The 20,782-nt window shown below is 41.9% G+C and overlaps 1 protein-coding gene across 7 annotated transcripts in view; it reads right to left on the reverse strand.

Moving 5' to 3' along the window:
- Positions 1–20,782, reverse strand: part of atp8a2 (ATPase phospholipid transporting 8A2) — a 51,823-nt gene that overhangs the window by 14,407 nt on the left and 16,634 nt on the right. For all 7 annotated transcript variants that reach the window (XR_010094838.1, XM_063483643.1, XM_063483644.1 and 4 more), the window contains 6 exons: positions 20,675–20,759; positions 20,370–20,509; positions 17,876–18,014; positions 17,235–17,299; positions 6,932–7,104; positions 933–1,116 (listed from right to left, as the gene is read on the reverse strand). Coding sequence is in view for 6 of the 7 variants with exons in the window: in XM_063483643.1 (XP_063339713.1) it covers positions 933–1,116; positions 6,932–7,104; positions 17,235–17,299; positions 17,876–18,014; positions 20,370–20,509; positions 20,675–20,759 (786 nt within the window). In the remaining variant the exon portion in view is untranslated. The remainder of the gene's footprint in view (positions 1–932; positions 1,117–6,931; positions 7,105–17,234; positions 17,300–17,875; positions 18,015–20,369; positions 20,510–20,674; positions 20,760–20,782) is intronic.

Raw genomic sequence — 20,782 nt, forward strand, 5'->3', positions numbered from 1 at the left:
CTCACTGAGATTAAAGCTCTCTCTTAGCCAGGAGGGTGGCACTTATTGTAACAGCTGCTGACATAAACAATCGCAGTACAGTACGAGTGGGTGAACTGAACCAGATCCAGATCATACGCTACAAAATATCAACACAAAAGGGTCCAATTTCGAATGAATATAAGTGCAACTTTTAGAGCAATCGCACCAACCATGAGAGCTATTTTCACAAGCCTTTAAAACTGAACTACCCTCCATAGCTTCAACTCCTTTTCTTGACAATTTTAAGCGAATAATTAAAAGTATAATAACAGATAATTATGCCTTCCTCTAGCATTCCTTTAGAGTTTTTGTAAGGTTTTAAGACTGCGACATCAACAGAGATTTTTTTCTCTCCCTGAAAAACTTACATGAATTGCACAATAAATAAAAAAAATGTTTTGTGTAGCAAATATGATACAAATAAAACTCATATATGCAAATTAATATTTCGTTTCTTCTTAAAGTTTTTCAAAGATTCAATAAATAAAAGAAAAGAAATAACGTCAATTATTCATGTTCAGGGTTTACAGGGCTAAATCATGTGCATACAAGTGGACAATGAAACCCAGTCTGAAATGAAAAAGCATCAAAAACAGAAAAAAAGAGGAATTTCAGCTCATAGTTTGACTAGGTTTTATTTTAGGACGCAGATGTTTGTGATGAGCAGCGTGTTCGGATCGATAACATGATCCTACACAGATCCGTGTAAGTCAGCTGTCCCCTGAGGGAAGGTTAAAGATCAAGATGAGCTGAACGGTGAGCAGGTCAGCAGTCAGCGCCTGTCCCTTTGCAGGAGTTTTCAAGCCGAACAAGCGTCTCTTCCTTATCTGTGTTCGAGTAAAGCCTGTAAACATTTTTATAAGAACCTAGCCGTGCACGTCTGTTTGTCTCCACGCTACGTTTGTACCCACCTGTGCGATGGAGTAGTCGGAGGAGTTGGTGGCCTGCATGCCCTCGTTGCCGCTGATCCCCACTCCAACGTGAGCCGTCTGAATCATCCCCACGTCGTTCGCGCCGTCGCCGATCGCCAGCGTGATGGCTTTCACGTGTTTCTTCACCATATCCACGATCTCAGACTTCTGCAGCGGAGACACCCTGCAAACACAACAAGAAATAAAAAGAGGCAAACGGTTGGGCGATATTAAATGTGTTGGAGGAAACTGGAGGCAGGGCGATGGAAAGATTAAAGTGTGTTTTGAGGAGAAAGCAAAGAAGCGAGCCACTGCGTAAGAAGAATAAAGCCTGGGAAGCACAGGTTGGGAAACAGTTGGAAGGGAAGAAGAAAGAGATGGATGAGAGGCTGAAACACACACACACACACACTCGCACACACAGACATGCACAAACCCATGTAAGTGCACATTTGTATAAACAGATCAAAAGCAAGTTACCCCACATCTTATTAGCAGCACAGTGAATCATTGTTTCCTAATACCTGTTAAAGTGCAGTAAACAGAGAACTGCAAAGTGCTCCAAAGTGTGTGTGTGTGTGTGTGTGTGTGTGTGTGTGTGTGTGTGTGTGTGTGTGTGTGTGTGTGTGCAGGGAGCTTCCAGCAGTACTCCACCCTCTTGACCTGCATCACTGATCCTCAGTCTACAACCGGTTCTGTCTCCTCAGTGACAAAGGAGACGTGCAGAGATCCGATTACAGACGCCTCCCTCAGGGCCACAGAGAGTGGATAAGTGTCATGCTGGATTTGCTAAAGAGATGGGTATATTTTGTCACATTTTATGGTGCCGTGTAATTCATCTGCAGACAAATAAGAAGAAGCCCCATCCAGGGCCGTGGCTAATTTTCCTTCTGTTGTGCTGGATTTCTGTTTGGCTTTAATAAAAAACTTTGGGATGTGATGGGGTTTTTTTGTTTTGTTTTTACCCCTAGTAATCATTTGTTTTCCCTAACAGTGAAAAAAAACTGTGAACGCTTTAAATCAGAAAGCACAAACTAGCATGTGAATTTAACCCGCTGAAGAAGATGAGGATACTTCACTTTCTGACAAAGCTCAGATCTATTATGTGTGAAGAAAGATGTTGGGAGATCTTCTACCGGTCTGCGGTAGCATCGGTGCCAGCAGGATCAACAAACTCATTCACAAGGCTGGGAACATCAGTTTCCAGAATCAGGAGGCCTTTGAGTGATGGACAGGAGGTCACTGAACAAACTGCTCTCCATCATGGACAATCCACCTCACCCGCTCCAGGCAGCAGAGCTCCTTCTCCCTCAGACTTTATTCAGCACAGCTGCCGAAACAACGCCTCAGGAAATCATTCCTGCAGTTCTCTGTGAAACTGTACAATAACTCTTCTTTCTGTGACAGGTGAGCACACCTGTCGGGCATTCGATTCCACACACATATATTTCTGTATTAAACCTTCTTGCAGCTGTTTCTCAGATTTATAGCACACATATTATTATTTATTACTGCAATTTGCACTACTCTCTTTTACAGTCTCACTCTTCTTTTTTTACTTTAATTTAAAATCATTTTATTTTTCATTTTCTTTGTTTTTTAAATCACCGTTCTACGTATAAAATGTTGTATTTCTCTCAGTTTCAGGCTCTTACTATCCGTCTGTGTCACTTTTACTTTAACTGTGTCGTTTTTTTATTGTAGACTGTACTACTGTTAATCTTTAACCTGCTGCTGTAGCAGAGTAATTACCCTTGCAGGGGTCAATAAAGTATTTATGTTATGTGTAGTATGAATGTGTGTGAATGTCAGATAGAAAAAACACTTAAATGTGGAAAAAAAGTGGTGATGAGGGTGAATGATGGATGTTGTATAATAAGCCTAAACATTTCTATTAGAACGTGAGGCAATTTTTAGAGGAAATTATTATTTTCAGCTAATTTAAAGTGGGATATTCTAAGAAAAACACAAGTAACAGTTCAGTTTTATAAACATATATTCAGCTGTTGTTCTGATGCAGGAGTTTTCCCATTTAAAGTCAAAGAAATATGATATTCCTTCGTTTCTGGTGGGGTACTGGTTATGCCAGAACTTAATACACGTGGTTAATTATGCAGTGAGATATGTAAGAGGAGTTTCTTTTTTCTGGGCCATTTAAACATTTCAATACTAGCAAGATGGTGTAACGAGGGACAGACTGTGCCTCATGGCTGGCGAGCTTAGGCGGAGATTGTCTGGGAAAGCAATCCAGCCCCCCACACACACTGTTTACATTTTCAGTGCTTGCATTCTGGACACAGCAGCTAAGACTGAATTTGTCTTCATCTCTGTTTGCAAAACCTGCTTCGTATGAGGAGGTGCCGTTCACATGCACGCTGCTTACACGAGTCTTGTCATTACTATCTGCATGTCGTACGGTGAAAACAAATATGTCTCCAAAGGACGAGACGTGGGAGAAAAGTGATACTGGGGCTGGGATTAAAGTCGCACACAAAGCACTCCCTACAGTACAGTATGAAACAAAAACATTGTACAGTATCTTAAGACAGGATGTTTGTGTTTTTTTATAAAAGAAACGTGGCACTTTTTTAGTACAGATTCATCCAATAAATCATCCTCACTTGGAGTTAAAAAAGTGGCTTTGAGAGTTATCAGGCAGCAGAAAGTAGCTACTGGCTGCATTACAAGAGATTAGTCCAAATCCAGATATTAAATATTTATGTTACATTTCACTGATTATAGTTATTACCTGAGCCTCTGTGATGCATTAGGTGATGGGAATTTGAGAATCAACACTGGACTTAAAAGTGTGCCCAATACTTTTCCTAGAAAGAGGAGGAGTCACCCTCACAATGACTGTTTGTATGGTACGAACAGGCCTAACTCCTGAGAGCTCAGCACAAGCAGTGACTCACCACCTCATTCATCAGCGCTGCAGTAATCATATTAGAAAAATGAAGTTATGTGCAGCTGTATGAGCCATCACATGGAAGCAGAGCAAAATATGATGCTTTTATAAAGGTATGGGAAAATGAAATTACGTGCGCGTGCATGCACGCATCCGGCTGAGGTCTGCAGGTCATAAAGACGGTCTGTCCTCTATGAATATGTAAAGAGCATGTCCCAGTCGAGCTGGAATCACAGAACCGGGAGGTCTGCTTGGCATGCTTATGAAGCAAAAATCAGACCAGCGCACACACACGCCTCACACCCTGCACCACAGGATATTTGAAGGGGGAAACCTCAAAGAGAGCTACTGCTGAATGATGGGATCAACCCCTGCTCTTTGTTTTTTCCTGTTTCTGCATCCGAAGTGTGTGTGTGTGGGTGTGGGTGTGTGTGCGCACAAGTCCGCCTTTGCGTCTCTTGGCCTCAAACCGCAAATCTCTCCTCATCGCGCTCTCTGTCTCACTCTACCTTTCCCCTAAACACCGTTAACAGTGTCTGCGATTGTGTAAAGTGAAGTCGGAGGAGATGAAAGGCTCCCAGCGCTCTTCACGGTGGAACTGAGCAGAAAATAAGCAGCCACCGAGTCCTCCTATAAACAAACGCGCAGTGAAGTCGGGAACCCAAGCGTATGAGTGCGCTCGGCTCCTCGGGCCCCTGAGACGCGCACGCATTCCCGCGTGGTGAAACATCGCACACATACAGTAGGTGAGAAACAACTTAACTGACAATCCGGCTCTTCAACGTCAAAGCTATGGCTCTCGGTGCAGCAACCTCACCGTAACCACTCATTAAAGGAGTATTGGTTCTCAGCATAGGACCTCCCAGGGGGACATAAGATAAATGGCATCATGGTAAGATTACAGGAGAACAAAACAGAACAAAGTGAGCTGCGTTTTTTCCTTTGAACTTTTTCTAATCTATGTTGTTTTTGTGATATCCAGGAACCTTGAAATTAGACACTATTACACCAAAGCAGTTGGCAAACCTACCATGTTTTTTGTTTTGTTAAAAAAAAAAAACAACAACAACACACAAATATTGATCAGAATCAGTCATTTCTTTGCAGTTTTTGGATAAATTATAATATATTTTCAGTGCAGCTGTTTTCAAAGAGGGCCTGCTTATTCAAATATGTTTTAAAACCAGACAAGGGCTCAGCAGATGTGCTTAAACTAATTATGATGCTGTTCAGTCTAGTCTGTTAACGTTTAACATGTCTTAGCCAGAGGAGGAAGGAGTCGAGAAACCGAACGAGGGAGGGAGGAAGGTAGAGAGAGATGCACGGAGAGAGGGAAGGATATAGCAAGTAAAGGATGCAGGAAAGGAAGCTTGAGGCTGTTTGCAAGGCCTGTGAGACCTGAGTCCGGATATGGCTTGTAAGTGCAAGGAAGAGTCAATTACGTGCCTCCCGGCTAACACATGCTCACACACACGCGCACACGCACGTCTGCACTCACACACACACACACATGCAGAGAGACAAAAAGACGAGTGGAAACACTTTTTTTTTTTTTTAAACATCACAGCTGCTGCTGAGTGAAACATGCCCAAAAAAGGGAACATGCTGTAAACATTCATTGAACAGACCACACTTTGTATCAATGGAAATATATAACGGTCATGACTAGGTGTGTGTGTGTCTGTGTGTGTGTTGGTGCCCATTCCAGGGGTACCGGCAGTAAGTGAGTCATGACTTTGACATTTCCAAGCAGCCTAGTGTATTACATCGTCCCTGCTGTGCAACAGGACAGGCTTTTATCGTCCTCATTCATTTGCTGACTGTGGGCGACCGGTAACCTTTGCAAACTGGCACATGTGCAGGTAATGAAGTCCTCCACATGGACACTTTATCCACTCGGCAACTTAAAAACCTGCCTGTGTGAAGTGGATCTTTTTCTTAAGTGTTTGTGTTTATTTTTTTTCTTTCACAGATGACTGAATTTGTGAACTTCATTAGAACAAAGGAGCTGTTTGGGCATTTAAAACGTCACAGATTAATGTGTCTTTACAGCACGCAGCCTCAGAAATCACCTGAGGAGGAACAGCTGTGTTCACACAGGTATCGACCCTGGGAACCAAATAAATCTGCGAGCACGTGTTTTAACATCTCTGGCACGAAGCGTCTGGCCTGCTTAAACAGATTTTCACTCGACCGTGCCCGTGCCAGGCCGGGCCAGGCCAGGCCAGGCCAATCACAGCTGTTTAATATCAGCCGGCTGCAGCACGATGATTGACGTCTCTGCACGCTGTAGTGTGTTTACATTTTTCTGTCTGTTCAGCTGTGGCCAGATGCATTCAGACTGATTCACACTTCCACACTAGGCAAGGCAAGGCAACACTAGTTGTGTCTACGTAGAAAAGATAATGAAGTAGAAACCTGTCTTTATATTTTGTTTTTTTTCTTTTCTTGTTGCCTTTGTGTTTGGATAGTCTACATATTTGACCCCAGCTGAGTAGAGTATTGAAATAAAGAAAAACAAAGACTTAGGTAGAAATTTTGCATTAAAGCAAATATATGTTTGTGGAAAAGCTTTCATTTTTCATTCTCACATTGGGACTTTCCCACAGCAGCACAATGACGTTGTGTATCTGTAAAAGAGTTTGGTACAGAGCGTCATTGTTTTCCTCACAGAAAAAAATGACTTTTTCCAGAGTAATTTGTAAACTTTGTCCAAAGTGTTACGGACAAAGCGCTGTTGAAACACACGTTTCAACAGGATTATCAGCCATCATGCCCTTTTTATGAGAAACCCGTTTTTTCTATGATTTAAACAAAGACAATCTGGCATTTCGCTTTCCATTTCTTTGATTATTTCTTTGGGCTTTTTCTCTTTCTTAGATTGGGCAGTGAAGCAGAGACAGGGAGAGAGTGGGGAAAGATACACAGGCCTCAGGTCGGAGTCAAACCCAGGCTGCTGCATTTAGAGATGAATACCTGCTCAACCTGTGATTCTATTTGTAAACTACTTCAGGCATTTATGAGTAATTGCAGATAACCAATAATACCTGTGTGTATATGTATATGCATTTGATAAATGAGCTTTCCCTACCGGCAGCAGATGACAGCTTTGCAGGACAATGCCAAATCAAGGAAGGCCTGGCGGAGCTCAAAGGACAGGGCGTATTTCAATGTCTGGCCATCGATGATCAACGCCAGCTCGTTTTCCTTCTTCAGAGACTCGCCGAGGGAGGAGCAGTGAGCTGTCAGCGTGTCACGAGTAGCCTGCAAGAGGACAAACACACAGAAGGGAGGACTGAGTTTGCCATTAAAGTCAGCAACTAACTCACAGCAATTATAAGGATATATCATAAGGATATAGCTACCCTGTAACCATGAACTCACTACTAATCGCCAAACATCTTGGATCTTTATCTGCGCCATAACCAATAATAGCTCTAAATCAGACTCGGTCTTATGCGATCTTGCTGCAGAGCTTTCAAACGACCGCATTTTCAGGTTTTTACGTTTTTGTGGCCTCGCAAAGTAGTAAAAAAATGTAAATCGCACACATCAAAACACACAAAGACCAATTTGTTGAAAGGTCAAAACCGCTGGCAGTAAATTGAAGACATACGCTGCATGCGCTGGTCGCGCAGTTCGCTTTCATCTGGAGAAACTATTTGCTTCTGTGTACACCAAACAATTAACAATGCCAATATAAAGTTCACAGTTGCTCTAGACTTCATCACTACATGCTGATGGTATGAAGTCCTGGAGGCATTTTCATCGTGTAATTAAATCCTAAAGCTTCTCCTCACAAAGCAGCAACAAAAGAGAGAAAGAAAGAGAGAGAGAGGCACATAACAAGAGGGGAAAAGGTAAGAAAGACAGATGAGGTAAACTAATGTCGAGACGGGGCTAAATGCATCATTCACATGTACGTGTACATGTGTTTGTGTTAATGCCAGCTTGCCTGCAGGCCAGTAGTTTGGGGCAGTTTTGATGGAGCTCCTGATAATAGAGGAACAGGGATTAATAGAGAAAATAAACATCCCACCGGGATGTAATGAATTCCATGTGGAGAGGCAGACGTGCTACAAGCCTTCCTGCTCACCACCACACGCACACATCCTAATGTTAACTGCGCCTTTAGCTTCCAAATAGAAACTGTCGATTAACCGGTGAGAAATGAATCCATAATCATCGAACAAACAGAGACGGCTAAGACAAATCAGAGTCGCAGCTCTGACTTTGTGGTGACTTGTTTTACATTCAGGATTTTGCCAGGTGGACTCGGAAAAGCGGAAAGCCAATCAAAATCACTCCAGCGCTAAACAGATGGAGCTTGAATGTTTTATCCATCAAGCGGAGCAAACAGCTCGCTAGCTCTACCTGGGGACAGTTTTGGTAGTTGTACATGTGGAATTCAGATTATTCCCGTAATAAACGAGGAATGACGTAAAATGAAATGACCTATAACAAGAAGTGTTTGTGGAAACATGAGGAATAGAGCTGAATACATGGCGAGCTGCTACACAAGACAAAAACTCTAGACACAAAAGTGCGCAAACACTTGAAGATTTGGCGCCGGTAAGAATCCGCTCGGGCCCTCGCAGCGGGTTATTAGCAGCCGTCTGACCTCAGAGGATCCCGTGACTGACAGAGAGACGACCCCTCTGTCCACTGATCAGCATGCGCTAGAGACGACGCAGATAACACACTCACATATACATGCATGTAACGCAATCATCTGAACAATGCCGCCTCTCTTCTTCTCGCCAAATAGCGATGCACACATGCGTACCCTCGGCACACAAGTGTCCCTCCTCTTCCCAAAAATTCCCTGCTCTTGTTTTCTCAGCCTGAGGCTGTGTGTTATTCTTTGTATGCCAGAATTCCTGTTTGCATTCACCTTTTTTTTCCCCAAACAGGGGGAAAGGAAAACAAAAACATAATGAAAGGATTAAAGGAGATTATAGGTTGTCTGAGTTCTGAATCTAAAAGGTGGCTCTCGTGTGTGTCTGACTGTGTGTGTGTTTGTGTGTCTGGCTGTGTGTTTGCATCTTGTCTTTAGGGGAGAAAACCATGTGTATGCATGCATGAGAGCATATGATTGCATGTAGACACATGTACACATGCAGTGTGTGTGAGAGAGATGGAGACTGGACAAAAACCTTTCCCTCAGCTCATCACAGCATGATGGTCTTTAGGAAATACCTTGCATGAGGACAGGAAGCAAACCCCCTCTCCCTACTTCTAATGTTATAATAAAATAATTTATTACCGTTATTAAAAAAAGCACAACAGTCATTTATTTTTATTTTAAAAAGTCAACAATGTCTGTTTCTGATCAAAAAAAGTGACTAATTACAGCATTGTGGAAAAAATCTTGAGTCACTCCCTCATTTCTTTACGTTTTGCTTCCAAGGATCTCGACTTTCTTGCAATTTTATAAAGTGGTCTTGAGCAACAGCTCTCCAGCCATGTTTTTCTTTGGACACTGGCTACTTTTTCACTCATTTTCAGTCCAGCCCTTGAACCTAATCATTTTCTTGGGAATCGTTTTTGTTTGTTTAAGCCACTTAACACTGACCACTGACCTGTGAATCACTCAACCATAAAAACAGACACCCAACTCAAGGGGTGAACCAGTGTTCTGTCTACACATTTGTTCCAACTTCTTTCTTTGAATCTATGAAAAATAACTAAATAACACACTTTGACAGGCATAAAATAGCATTTTTAATCAAACAAGGTGATTCACAGGTCAGGAGAGAGGTACGACAGTGAGTGTTTACAGGCCACGATGAAGACTGTATTTCAGCCGGTGGTGATGGAGATCTCATTAAAAACTACTGAAGTTATGAACACAGAAAACTACCATCAGAATTTGATCTACCATGTAATATCGTCTGGAAAACATCTGATCTATAACAACTTCATTTTGCAGCATGATAATGATCATGCTGCAAACTGCCAATGCAGTTAAACCACGCCTGGATATAAAAAACACAGTGAAACACTATCAGTCATGGATCGGCCTCCCCAGAACCGAGACATCAGCATTATTGAAGCACTGTCGGATCATCTTGACAGAAAACAAAAGGCAGCCAAAATCCAAAGCAGAGCTTTGAAGGTCCTTTAAAAAACCTGGAGAACTATTCCTGAAGTCTAGTTGAAGAAATGACGAGAAAGCTTCCAAAGACAGTTCAGGCTGCGTCGGAAAATAAAGGTGGTCATAGCAAATATCGACTTTCAAGCTCATTAGAATTGTACAACCTCTAATTTTGCCTTATATACTGTGTTTCCATGTATGTTTGCATGTTTCAATAAATCACTGCACGTCTCTCCTGTTTCCTCCCTCCACCCCTCAAAACGTTTGCACAGTTTTGTAGGTTTATTAGATATAAATTGCACAGATTTCTGGCTAATCAGATATCACTATCAGACTCACTGCCTTTACTGTACATAGGGATCATGCTTACTGCATGAGGTCCATTCTGAGCCAGGAGTGGACAGGCACAATGCAAAGTAAAACACCAACCAATGACGTCTTGCAGAACGGTTTGTGGGTTTGATTTTTGAGGATTTCCTCAACATGACATGATCGAATGTGTTTGGAGACAGTCTACATTTTCTCATTCATGTTTCAGTTTACATAGTGGAAGCAAAAACATCCAGATTATACACCGTATCTGACATTTATCATTGCCTTAACCAGATTAAGTATCAGATCATGAAGGTGGGAGGGATGGGAGGTGGTGGGGTGGGGGTGGAGGGTGTTTAGAGTTACTAGTACAGCACATTGACTTGTCGCAGCAGGTTTAGTCAACACTTCACTGGCAGTTAAAACAGGAGATAATGAGCAGACAGGTCCTGCAAAGAGTCGTAGAAGTTTAAAAAGGCGACTAAGGTACAGTAGCTAGCTCCTAAAGCTAAAAAGTATCCGTTTCCAGAACAGAAAGCTACAATAAAAATGTTTTCTTCCTGACTAAACATTGTCTTAACACAAAAATAGCTCACAAGGATCCATAACAATCTTCTAACACTTTCCCAAAGGAAAAAAAAATCCTGGAGGAAAAATAATGCAATATGTTGCAGTTTCTCTCTTTCTCACCCTAAAATGTTCTATCTTTGGAGACCATAGAGGAAAAAAAGTGTAATTCTTTGATTGCACCACTTGCAATATGACAGATCTCATTAGCAAGCATTTTAGATTCCAAACTAAATGTTTATTTTTCATATGCATCTGGTCTGGAAGAAACCAGACACTCTCTAACCTCTAAACACACACACACACTCCATGCACACACACTTTGCACACCATGCTCACAGGCCCTTCTGCATGGAATTTTATCAGGTTATATTTGGATCGCAAAATGAGCAGGATCATAGAGGCGGTTTGAGATATCGCAGGTCGCCTTCCCTTATTGCACACTTCACCGCAGACAGCGCACGCAGAATCAAACGTGCACGTCTCTCCCTTTATATAAATGAACGCAAGGAGGACGCTTGAAATTTTGATTCATTCCAGGCCACCTACTCCAAAGATGGCGTAATCACTCGCCCCGTCATGATAAATGTCCTTCGAGTGTAAAATATACAAAACAAAGGCAACTAAAGAGAGACGAAGTTTTTAAAAAAAATACAAAGAAAGAAGGAAAGACAGAAGGCAAGGAGTGTGAAGCAGACGCAGGGGAAAACTCAAACACAGAGAGCCGCTGAGTGAAAAGAAGGCGGAGAAGGATGTGCTCGTTTTTGCAGTGCACAGTCTGTCACCGGTAAGATTTAATACACCGTTTAATTATCATATTGTGCATCTGTGCAAACATCCACATCCTCTGCTGCCGGAGCTGGAAACACACGCACACACACGGGAACACATGTTGGGCTTTAACAAAAGGCGCCTGCTGTTTAAAAACTTCTACAACCTTAAAAAATTTAAAAAAAACATTTTAAAAAAATGTCAGAACGACAGAGAATGCAAGTTGAGGCACAACAAAATGTGCGTGTCTGCATTTGCAAGCGTGCATAAAAATGATTAATGAGCAGAAGACAGGCGTTGTTTGTTTAGGAGTTGTACTGCGGGCAGTGTGACGAGGGCCTGGGGATTGTGGGAAAGCTGGATGAAATTTATGTTCAGGACTAACAAGGTGATGAGGGCAACATGTGCCACTGCTTCTTGGGTAGACTGTGCAAAGCATGTGTGTGTTTGTGTGTGGATTCAAAGTCAGATGTATGGAGATAATAAGAACGAGACTTCTCTAATGACTGCACAGAAACAGCCAGGGCAAAGATGTGTGTCAGTCTGTGTGTGTGTGTGGCATGTGATTTTAAGGTGACAGATGGCGCTTGTCACAGCTTCAGCGCTCGCAAACCGTTTACCCAGGAGGCATTGCTCACAGGGTTTGTTTTGATGAGGAGGAGCACCAAAAGGAGATCGCGTTACCACTCACTCATCGCCCTCACATGGCTCAAGCCAAACTCCTCGCCCCCGCTTTTTTTTTCTAAGTCTCCTCCTCCGGTCGCTTCCAGATCGTCTATATCATACATAAAGTACAATAAACACACTCTCATGTTTGCGCAAAGATGGACACATATTTCGCCGCTCTTCTTGACTCTCTGTCTAAAACACACACACATATTTGCTGTTACAAAATCACACAGTGTGTGTGGTCAAATCCTGTGCGAAGAGAGAGTGCTGACAGATGTGGAGGCAGCAGCGCGAAGCAGACGAAACGGAGAACGGGGCTCGGTGCGGAAGAAGGGGAGAGGAGAGGGTGTCGCATCTGCTGGCCTAGATCCACTGCAAAGATCATCCTGCCTACGGATAAGAGAGGGTGTGAAAGACGTGAGACTTTTTAAAAAAAAAAAAATGAGAACAAGGGGCACAGCTTCTGCGTTCACTCATGTCCAAGTCGCACTTTTGAGTTATTTTAAGTGTCAGAGAAGTGTCGCCGAAGACGGCGGTGCTTTCATCTGCATCATTCACGACCAGAGCTCTCTGAGGTTGTCCCGATAAGAAGGCATGACTGTCATCAGCACACGCACTCGCATGTTTCTCCTCTTGCAAACATGTGAAGATTAATTCGATGTTCACGGGATGAGTAAACAGCGATGACAAAGGGATGTCATCCTGTTTTGTTTTTTTGCTGCGTTGCATTTACAACCACTTTAAAGTGCGTCCGTCCTGCAAACACCGCAAGCTTGAAGGCATATTTTATATCACTACGCGTGGCGCTTCATTTATGTTTCACATCAGCCAGCAGCTGTGACTTTTCCTGCCTATATGTGTAAGTTGCATTTTTGACCTGCAGCCAAATGAAATGTGTTTGTTCAACCAACAAACAAGTCCATCTGAATCAAAACAGTATCTTTTTCTTTTTTCTTTTTCCAACTTGTGAGATTCTGCCTTTTGTCCTGACCCTGTTGCACAAGAAAGTTGGAACAAACTACAGAAGAGCCTCCCCAGAGCTGGTGAGCATTTGAAATCTTGCTCAAGGACACATCAGCAGGGTGGATTGTCCCCATTAAAGCGAACGGAGGCCAAACTTTGGAGCTGAAAGACTGATTCCCTGTTAAGTTGTTTTAAGTTGTTATCAAAAGAAAAACATAAAATGACTACACATTGAATCATATTAAGGATTACTTCCTGCCATGTAGGGCTGCCACGATTAGTCGACTAGTCACGATTACGTCGACTATCAAAATCGTCGACGACTGATTTAATAGTCGACGTGTCGTTTGAAGCTTTGTAAGATCACAAAAGACGCAGGAATAAGTAGTAGGATTTAAGAGTGTAATAACGGACTGAAACAGAAGATGGCAGCACTGCATGTACAAGGATGCCAGCTGCCATTAAACCCCGAAGAAGAAGAAGAAGTAGCTCTGTCCCAGAATTCATAGCGCAGCCCAGCTCAGTTTCCAACAATGGCGGCAGCTAGTTAGTTTTAATATTACTGTTATTATTCTTTCTGGGTCACAAAATAAACGTTTAACATATTTTCAGGCGAGAATGTAACTGTGTAAACCTCAAATATCTGGTCAGTTTATCAAGACACCACATATTTTCAAAAGCGCTCCGACATTTTCGGAGACGCCTGTTAACTACTAGCTCAATAGCTAGCCGGGGGCAAGGCTCACTACAGCCCGTGACAACACCGGACTCCCGGCAAATCGTTTTCAAACCCACCGCCGTCTTTCGCTACTCAGGTTAAACATACATAAGTCACTTAGATAACTTAAAAATGTTATTGTTTGGCTTTTTTAGTATTTAATTTGTTCCTGAGCAAATCGGTTTGGCTGAGATTAAAGTTATAGTTTTTACACAGCTGAATAAACGTCAAGCAGACAGCTGGTTATCATAAGTGTGAGATGTTCCAGAATATACTCCGGTGTCCTGTTATATTTTAGATAGCAAGGAGTTTATTAAACTTCACCGAAACAATCTGCAAATTTCATTAAAATTTAATAAACTATCATCTTGTCTTTATTTTTAGTTAGCACATATCTTAAACACTTAAAGCTGTAAGCTAATGATAGTTATATAAGAGCAGATGCTGCTGGTGCAATAAGCTGTACGTTTTTTGTCCAACGGATGCATGATCTGATTAGTCGACTAATCGCAAAAATAATCAGTGACTAGTCGACTATCAAAATAATCGTTTGTGGCAGCCCTACTGCCATGTTTCAGGTTTTACTCCGAAAAAGATCCAGTGGCTGTTTACGTGTTTATATCAGACTTTTTCTCCTTAGTTTTAGCTGCAATATGATTTTATTTAACTCTCATTTGACTTCTGTATGAATACAAAGTTTTCTTTTCTGACCTGCTGCCCCACATAAAACGAACCTTTACCTTAGATCAGGGGTCGGCAACCTGCGGCTCCGGAGCCGCATGCGGCTCTTTAGTCCTTATACTGCGGCTCCGCGTGGTTTGGGAAGTATTTAGCTGAAGTGTATTTTATTTATGTTAGTTCTTTTTTTAACTTGTAGTTCTAAATTGGAAGATTATTGTGATATTGAAATATAAAAATACAATTATATTCTATTATTTTTTCATCGCTCAAAATAAGCGTCACACTCACGGAAGCCGGTATACTCACAACAGTTTTTGTTTGCTACATGGATCATTTTAGTTCAGCTGGGTGTCTTTCCTTTTGTTATATTTCTTTAAGAGTTCACAATGTGTTAATTACATAAATAAAATGTAATTTTCTCTGTAGCACTTCATGGATTTCATAAGCAACACACCTTAGTTGTTCACACAAAAGCATAAAGGTAAAAAACAATATATACAGTGTTATCTTCATTTTAGATGTCAAAAAGTATTTGCGGCTCCCAGTGTTTTCTTTTGCGTGGAAACCGGGTCCAAATGGCTCTTTGGGTGTGAAAGGTTGCTGACCCCTGCCTTAGATGATACTGAGCCTACCTCGGTCTATTGATTATTTGTGTAGAGCAATTTTATGAGGAAGTTGGGCTTAAAATTCCACTGAAAATCAGTTGCAACGGGTCTTATGGAGTGCCAGAAGGTTGATTCTCTTAATCTGGACTTCTTCGGTCTCAGCTGACTGCAGGTTTCCCCAATCTTATAAACAGTACATTTGCACAATAACTGAAACTAGTCCACTAAATGAACAATGGGCTGTGAGGTCAGTTCCTTGATCATTAAAATGCAAATTGTCTTACGGAGTGATTAATCCAATTTTAAAGCTTTTTGGTTTGAATCATCATCAGTATGTAGCCATAGATTGGCCTCCCCAGAGCAGAGACCTCAGCATTATTAAAGCAGTGTGGGATCATCTTGACAGAAAACAGAACAAAAAGCAGCCAACATCCAAAGAAGAGCTTTGAATGTCCTTCAAGAAGCCTGGAGAATTATTCCTGAAGATTACTTAAATAATTTACAAGAAAGCTGCGTAAGAGAGTTCAGACTGTGTTGAAAAATTAAGGTGGTTATACCAAATATTGACTTTTAAGATTGTTAGAACTGTACAAACTCTGTTATTTCCTTTATATACTATATTTCCATGTATAAATGCACTTTTTAAGAAATCACTGCACTAATTTCCAATTTTCCCAGCCCTAAAAAACCTTTTGATAATTACATTTAGTCCAAGTGAAAGTTCAGTTCTCTGAGATGGAGTACCACAAACCTATCAGGCTTGAAACTGTACACGATCAGCGTGGGAGACAGTCTGCTAAAATATATTTTACAAACCAGTTTAGGATTGATCCGCTTACAGCGCTAAGATTAGTTTTCACCCTTGTGTCCTAATAGGCAATTCCCAGTGTAGAGTACCCTCATTACCTTAACGTTAAATGCTTACCCCATCGAATTCAATTGATTTAGCATCTAAGTGGCCTGCATGTTATCTGACCACCAGTTCCCCAAATCTAAGAGCTTTCAGACATCACTTTGCTAATTTTGACAGAGTAAAGTTTACCAGTCAGACCTTTACAATTCTGCATAATGCAAGAATCCAAAACAATTAAAAGTGCACAGCTTTACACTTAAATTCATAATCGTCACCAACAATAAAATCCATTCAGACCGGTAAACCATATTATGGAGGGATCATGCTGGAGACAAATCCAATTACTCTACAAACTCACAGTTCAGGAAACACACCATCGACACGCTGACTTATATGAGGCTAGAAAATTATGAATGTAAACACAGAGATCTCTTTATGAATGTTTACCACACACACTACACACCTATAAACAAATAAACTAATACAAGGGCACACATAGACTGCTTAAACTTGAAATTTACGAGTCATAATCTCCCATGTCTTCCATGAAAACAAACCGAGTAACGGTGATTATATTTGTGCGAGCGCACACGTGGGACTCAGGGAGACTGTCTGAAAGACAGGGACACATGACAGCAATCAAGCCACTTAGGTGAGGCAGTCACACAAGGAGGCCGAATGCAAAGAACACGTAACTGGGGTTAGAAAATCTAATCGAGAGTAAAGGAATGTCTCAGATCTCATTCAAAATAGCAAAAGGATCATAAAGTGACTGAACACATCAGCTTTGTTCATTCTTCTGGGATTTAGCTTGAAATAGGAAATGATAAACGAAGGAGAGACCACTGTAAGAGCACTAAAAGCGCTGTATGTGAACGCTTATGGAAGAGACCGAGGGGCAAAGAAGTGATAGCGCAGTGTTCGTCTCTTTTCATCCCTTTCTCCAAAGAGGACACCAGAGACTTTAATTACCTGCACCTGTGAACACACAAAGAGCCCCACCCACCGATCTTGGCTGCAGACCACACCCTTGTTCCCACGGTAACCTTCTTAAGACCCCCACCACACAGCCCACTCTCTCCTAAAAGTCAACAAAAAGTCTCAACTGTACAAAGTATCCAGAGGCACGAAGGAGGAGGAAGAGGCCGGCCTACTCACGTCCAGCGAGTCCTCATTGACGATGATGAGGGACATGCCGTGTGTCACCAGGCGACAGGAGTAACCTGAGAAACAGAAACAGTGGAGGGTAGAGGAGGAGGGGGGGGGGTGGGAAAGAGATTAAGTTTTCTCAAACCCAAAATACAGGTGAAAAACTCAACACAATCCTGGCTCACACACACATACACACAGTTCCTCCATCAGCCTGTGACCAGCCTTATTTCCCTGCAGGAAATCAACGCTCATACACACTTTGACAAGATGATCTGTGCCATCTCTGAGGATGCCCCAGTTTTTAAACTTGGAGCGACAAGTGTCCGCTCACATTTTCCTTTTCCCGTCATTGTTTTTTTGGACGTCTGCCACCAACTTCCTCCGCGACTGCCAAGACACTAAACCCACTCATGTCACCGCAGTCCCCCAGACGGTGGCTACACTGGTCGCTGGCACTTTCCACTTAGAGAATGGAGGCATCTCAGGCATCTCACAGCCCGCATAATGCCTCCTATTCTTCCAGCCATGATTTCATTAACTCCACAATACATACAGTTTGCTACGCTGTTGCACATGAAACTGCAGCAGCAAGTTTACTTGCTAAAAGCAACATTTTACCCTCACGTTGTTATTTAAGCATCTCTCACCTATATTGATGGCAGTCTCCTGCTTGTCTCCAGTGAGGACCCAGATCTTGATATCAGCCCTCATCAGAGTGGCAATTGTTTCTGGCACGCCAGCTTGGAGACGGTCCTCGATGGCTGTGGCACCCAACAGCATTAAGTTCTGTTAGAGGAGCAGAGGAGCGTGAAAGAGATGCAGACATATTCTGTTAAAAATAAATAAAGTTAGACTAAAAGAGAGCGAACAAAACATAGTACAGAATACTTAACGAGGTTTTAAAAACAATCACATTTAGGCCAGAAATAGACGTCACCAGAGTGGATGTGAGGGCTCTTTTCCCCAGACGGCATCATCCACGTCTAATTTGAGGACGAGAGCGATGCCAGCGGATTCGGTTCAGCTCACTTTAGATTTCTGTACCAACTCTGTTTCTCCATGCCAAGACATAACCCCCCCCCCTTGCTTTAATTTGTTCAGCATTTATATGCACGTGTACCCTCATTAGACACACTCGGACATACACAAACACATGCACAGACACACAAGTTAACACTAATGTGTTGTTGACTCCAGTTTTATGGGGCTTTTGGCATGCTGGTGAAGGTAATTACCCTTGTGGTCTTCCAGTCAAACCTAACCCCCTCCTCTTGCTTCCTCTTTCTTTCTTTTCTTTTTTTAATAATTTCTTCACTTACTTTTCTCACCTTTCCTCTCTCCTTTAAAACCTTGATTTCCCCACCAAACAATTCACTGCTCTACTGTTAATCCCCATATCCTCTTATTTATCCTTTTTTTTTTAAACCAAGACAGCAATTCAGTTTCACTATGTTCTACCTTTGAGCACAGACTAGCATTTAAATCATGATTATTTTTTAAATGCCTTAAAAAGTGACTTCAACTGTGTTTTCCAAATTAAAAAAAAAAGAAACCCATAATGAATACCTAAAGAAATGGCACCATCTCCAGTCCCAAGTGTGGCCCTAAATGGAGCCACTCTGCCACCTGCTGGCCACCAAGCAGCATGTCGTTCTCTGCATGAGTGAATCATCACACTGTACATTTATCAGATCAATACTTCCATGTCTCCTCAGTCTGACTGTATTTTTCAGTTTAATGTTTGCTTACCTCAGTTTTTCAGCCTTTTCCAAATATTTTGCTTACAATCTTTCAGCCACGGTGCAACTAAAAGGATCAAAGCCTCAGAGTTTGTTCAGACGAGCAACTCTTCAAGCTGCACTGTGTCATACGGACTAGCGTGCCTCACTCTCCTCACGTCATATACCAAACATCCCCTCCCAAATTAGCAGTCTATTTAAGCTGCAAAATGTGTCATCTCTCCCTCTGACATGTCAGCACCACTGCTGCTGCCCTGCATTGCTGCCTGCTGTTTTGACCACTCCACCACGCCAACATCCATCTGTAGGCTCTGGGCAGGATTGCTCATCAGTCTCCAGCTTTACGTGTAGCATATTTGTGGAGAGTGATAACCACAACCATGCTTACCAACCAGACACAAAAATACCTTGGAAATGCAGCAGGGTGAATAACTGAGAGACAGCTGTGGTCTGAAGTTTACACACTCATCGTGGGCTTGAATGTCGTGATAATCTGGGGCTTTTAATGACTTTGAACTGTTGTTTTTCCAGGGGGGAATGACTGTACACCGGACATCTTTAATGACTTTAAAAAACAATAACTGGGTGTATAACTTTGAATTCATTTTGGATTTTCTCAGATCCACACAGGGTCAGAAGTAGACATACACCAACTTAAATCTTTGAATAAGTGGTGCTGAAGGTTTTAGACTTTCTTTTAACTTGACGAGACCAAGGCCCATTAACTTCTCATTAGTGACTGACAGCACCTGGTAGTTTCTCTTTGGCAGCATAAAATTTTTTTGTTTGACAGCACTCACTGGACTGATCAATACTCAAAACAATGGGAAAATCCAAGGAACCTGTACATTTACATAAACTTGGAAGATCTTTGGGAGCGATTTCTAATCAACTGAGGATTCCAAGATCATCAGTTCAGACAATTGTACATAATTACAAGGTATTTAATGCCACAACTTTAACCCTACCAGTTCTGCCAAGATGACTGGTCCAATATTCAGCCAGAAGCTGAAGAAGCTTATGATGGCTACCAAAAGCATCTGGTCAAGGTGCAATTAGCTGAGACATTTAACCAAGTATTACTGGCAGGGCTGGACTGGGACAAAAATCGTGTGTATATACACACAGACACACATATTATGTTTAGATTTCATTTAATTTTGTTTGATTAAAACCTGCATCTCTATCTACAATCAGGTTGGTACAGTTGTTGTTGTATTCTTGTATTTTACGATCATTAAAGTTGTATGCTGTACAATTATTCCACCCTCAAAAAGAAAAACAGTTCATGCCAATGACGAATGGATGTAAACTTCTGACCACAAATGTAGGTGCAGGTAGTTTGAACGAACCAATAGGTCACCAACACATTTAATTTTAGACAAAGAGATGTTGTGTTTACCTTTTCCAGCAGCTCATAACACTCCTCAAGTTTCTGAGCGCGGTCTTTGATTATGGTGCTGACACGATTATATTCCTTTAACCACTCCTGATACACTTCTTCCTCCAGGTCCACGTACGCAAAGCACAGTGTCCTCAAGCCTGAGTGGATGGAAGGAGGATAAGCTGGTCAAAGCCTTGTTACTGAGCAGAAATAGTTGCTGTTAGCTGCAAGACATCCACCAAATGCCAACAAATTTGTGACTTAAGTCTGACTTACAGAGGAAAAGCCTTAAAAATCAAAAGCTACAAAATCTACCTTCTTACCTTCAGTAGCAAACTGTTCCAAATGAGCAACTGTTAAGTCTTTGTACTGAGACGCTTCAGTCAGGCGTTCAAAAATAACATTATCCTACAAAAAAAGGAATTAACTAT

The sequence above is a fragment of the Pelmatolapia mariae genome, linkage group LG9 (genome assembly GCF_036321145.2).
Source record: "Pelmatolapia mariae isolate MD_Pm_ZW linkage group LG9, Pm_UMD_F_2, whole genome shotgun sequence".
NCBI lineage: Eukaryota > Metazoa > Chordata > Actinopteri > Cichliformes > Cichlidae > Pelmatolapia > Pelmatolapia mariae.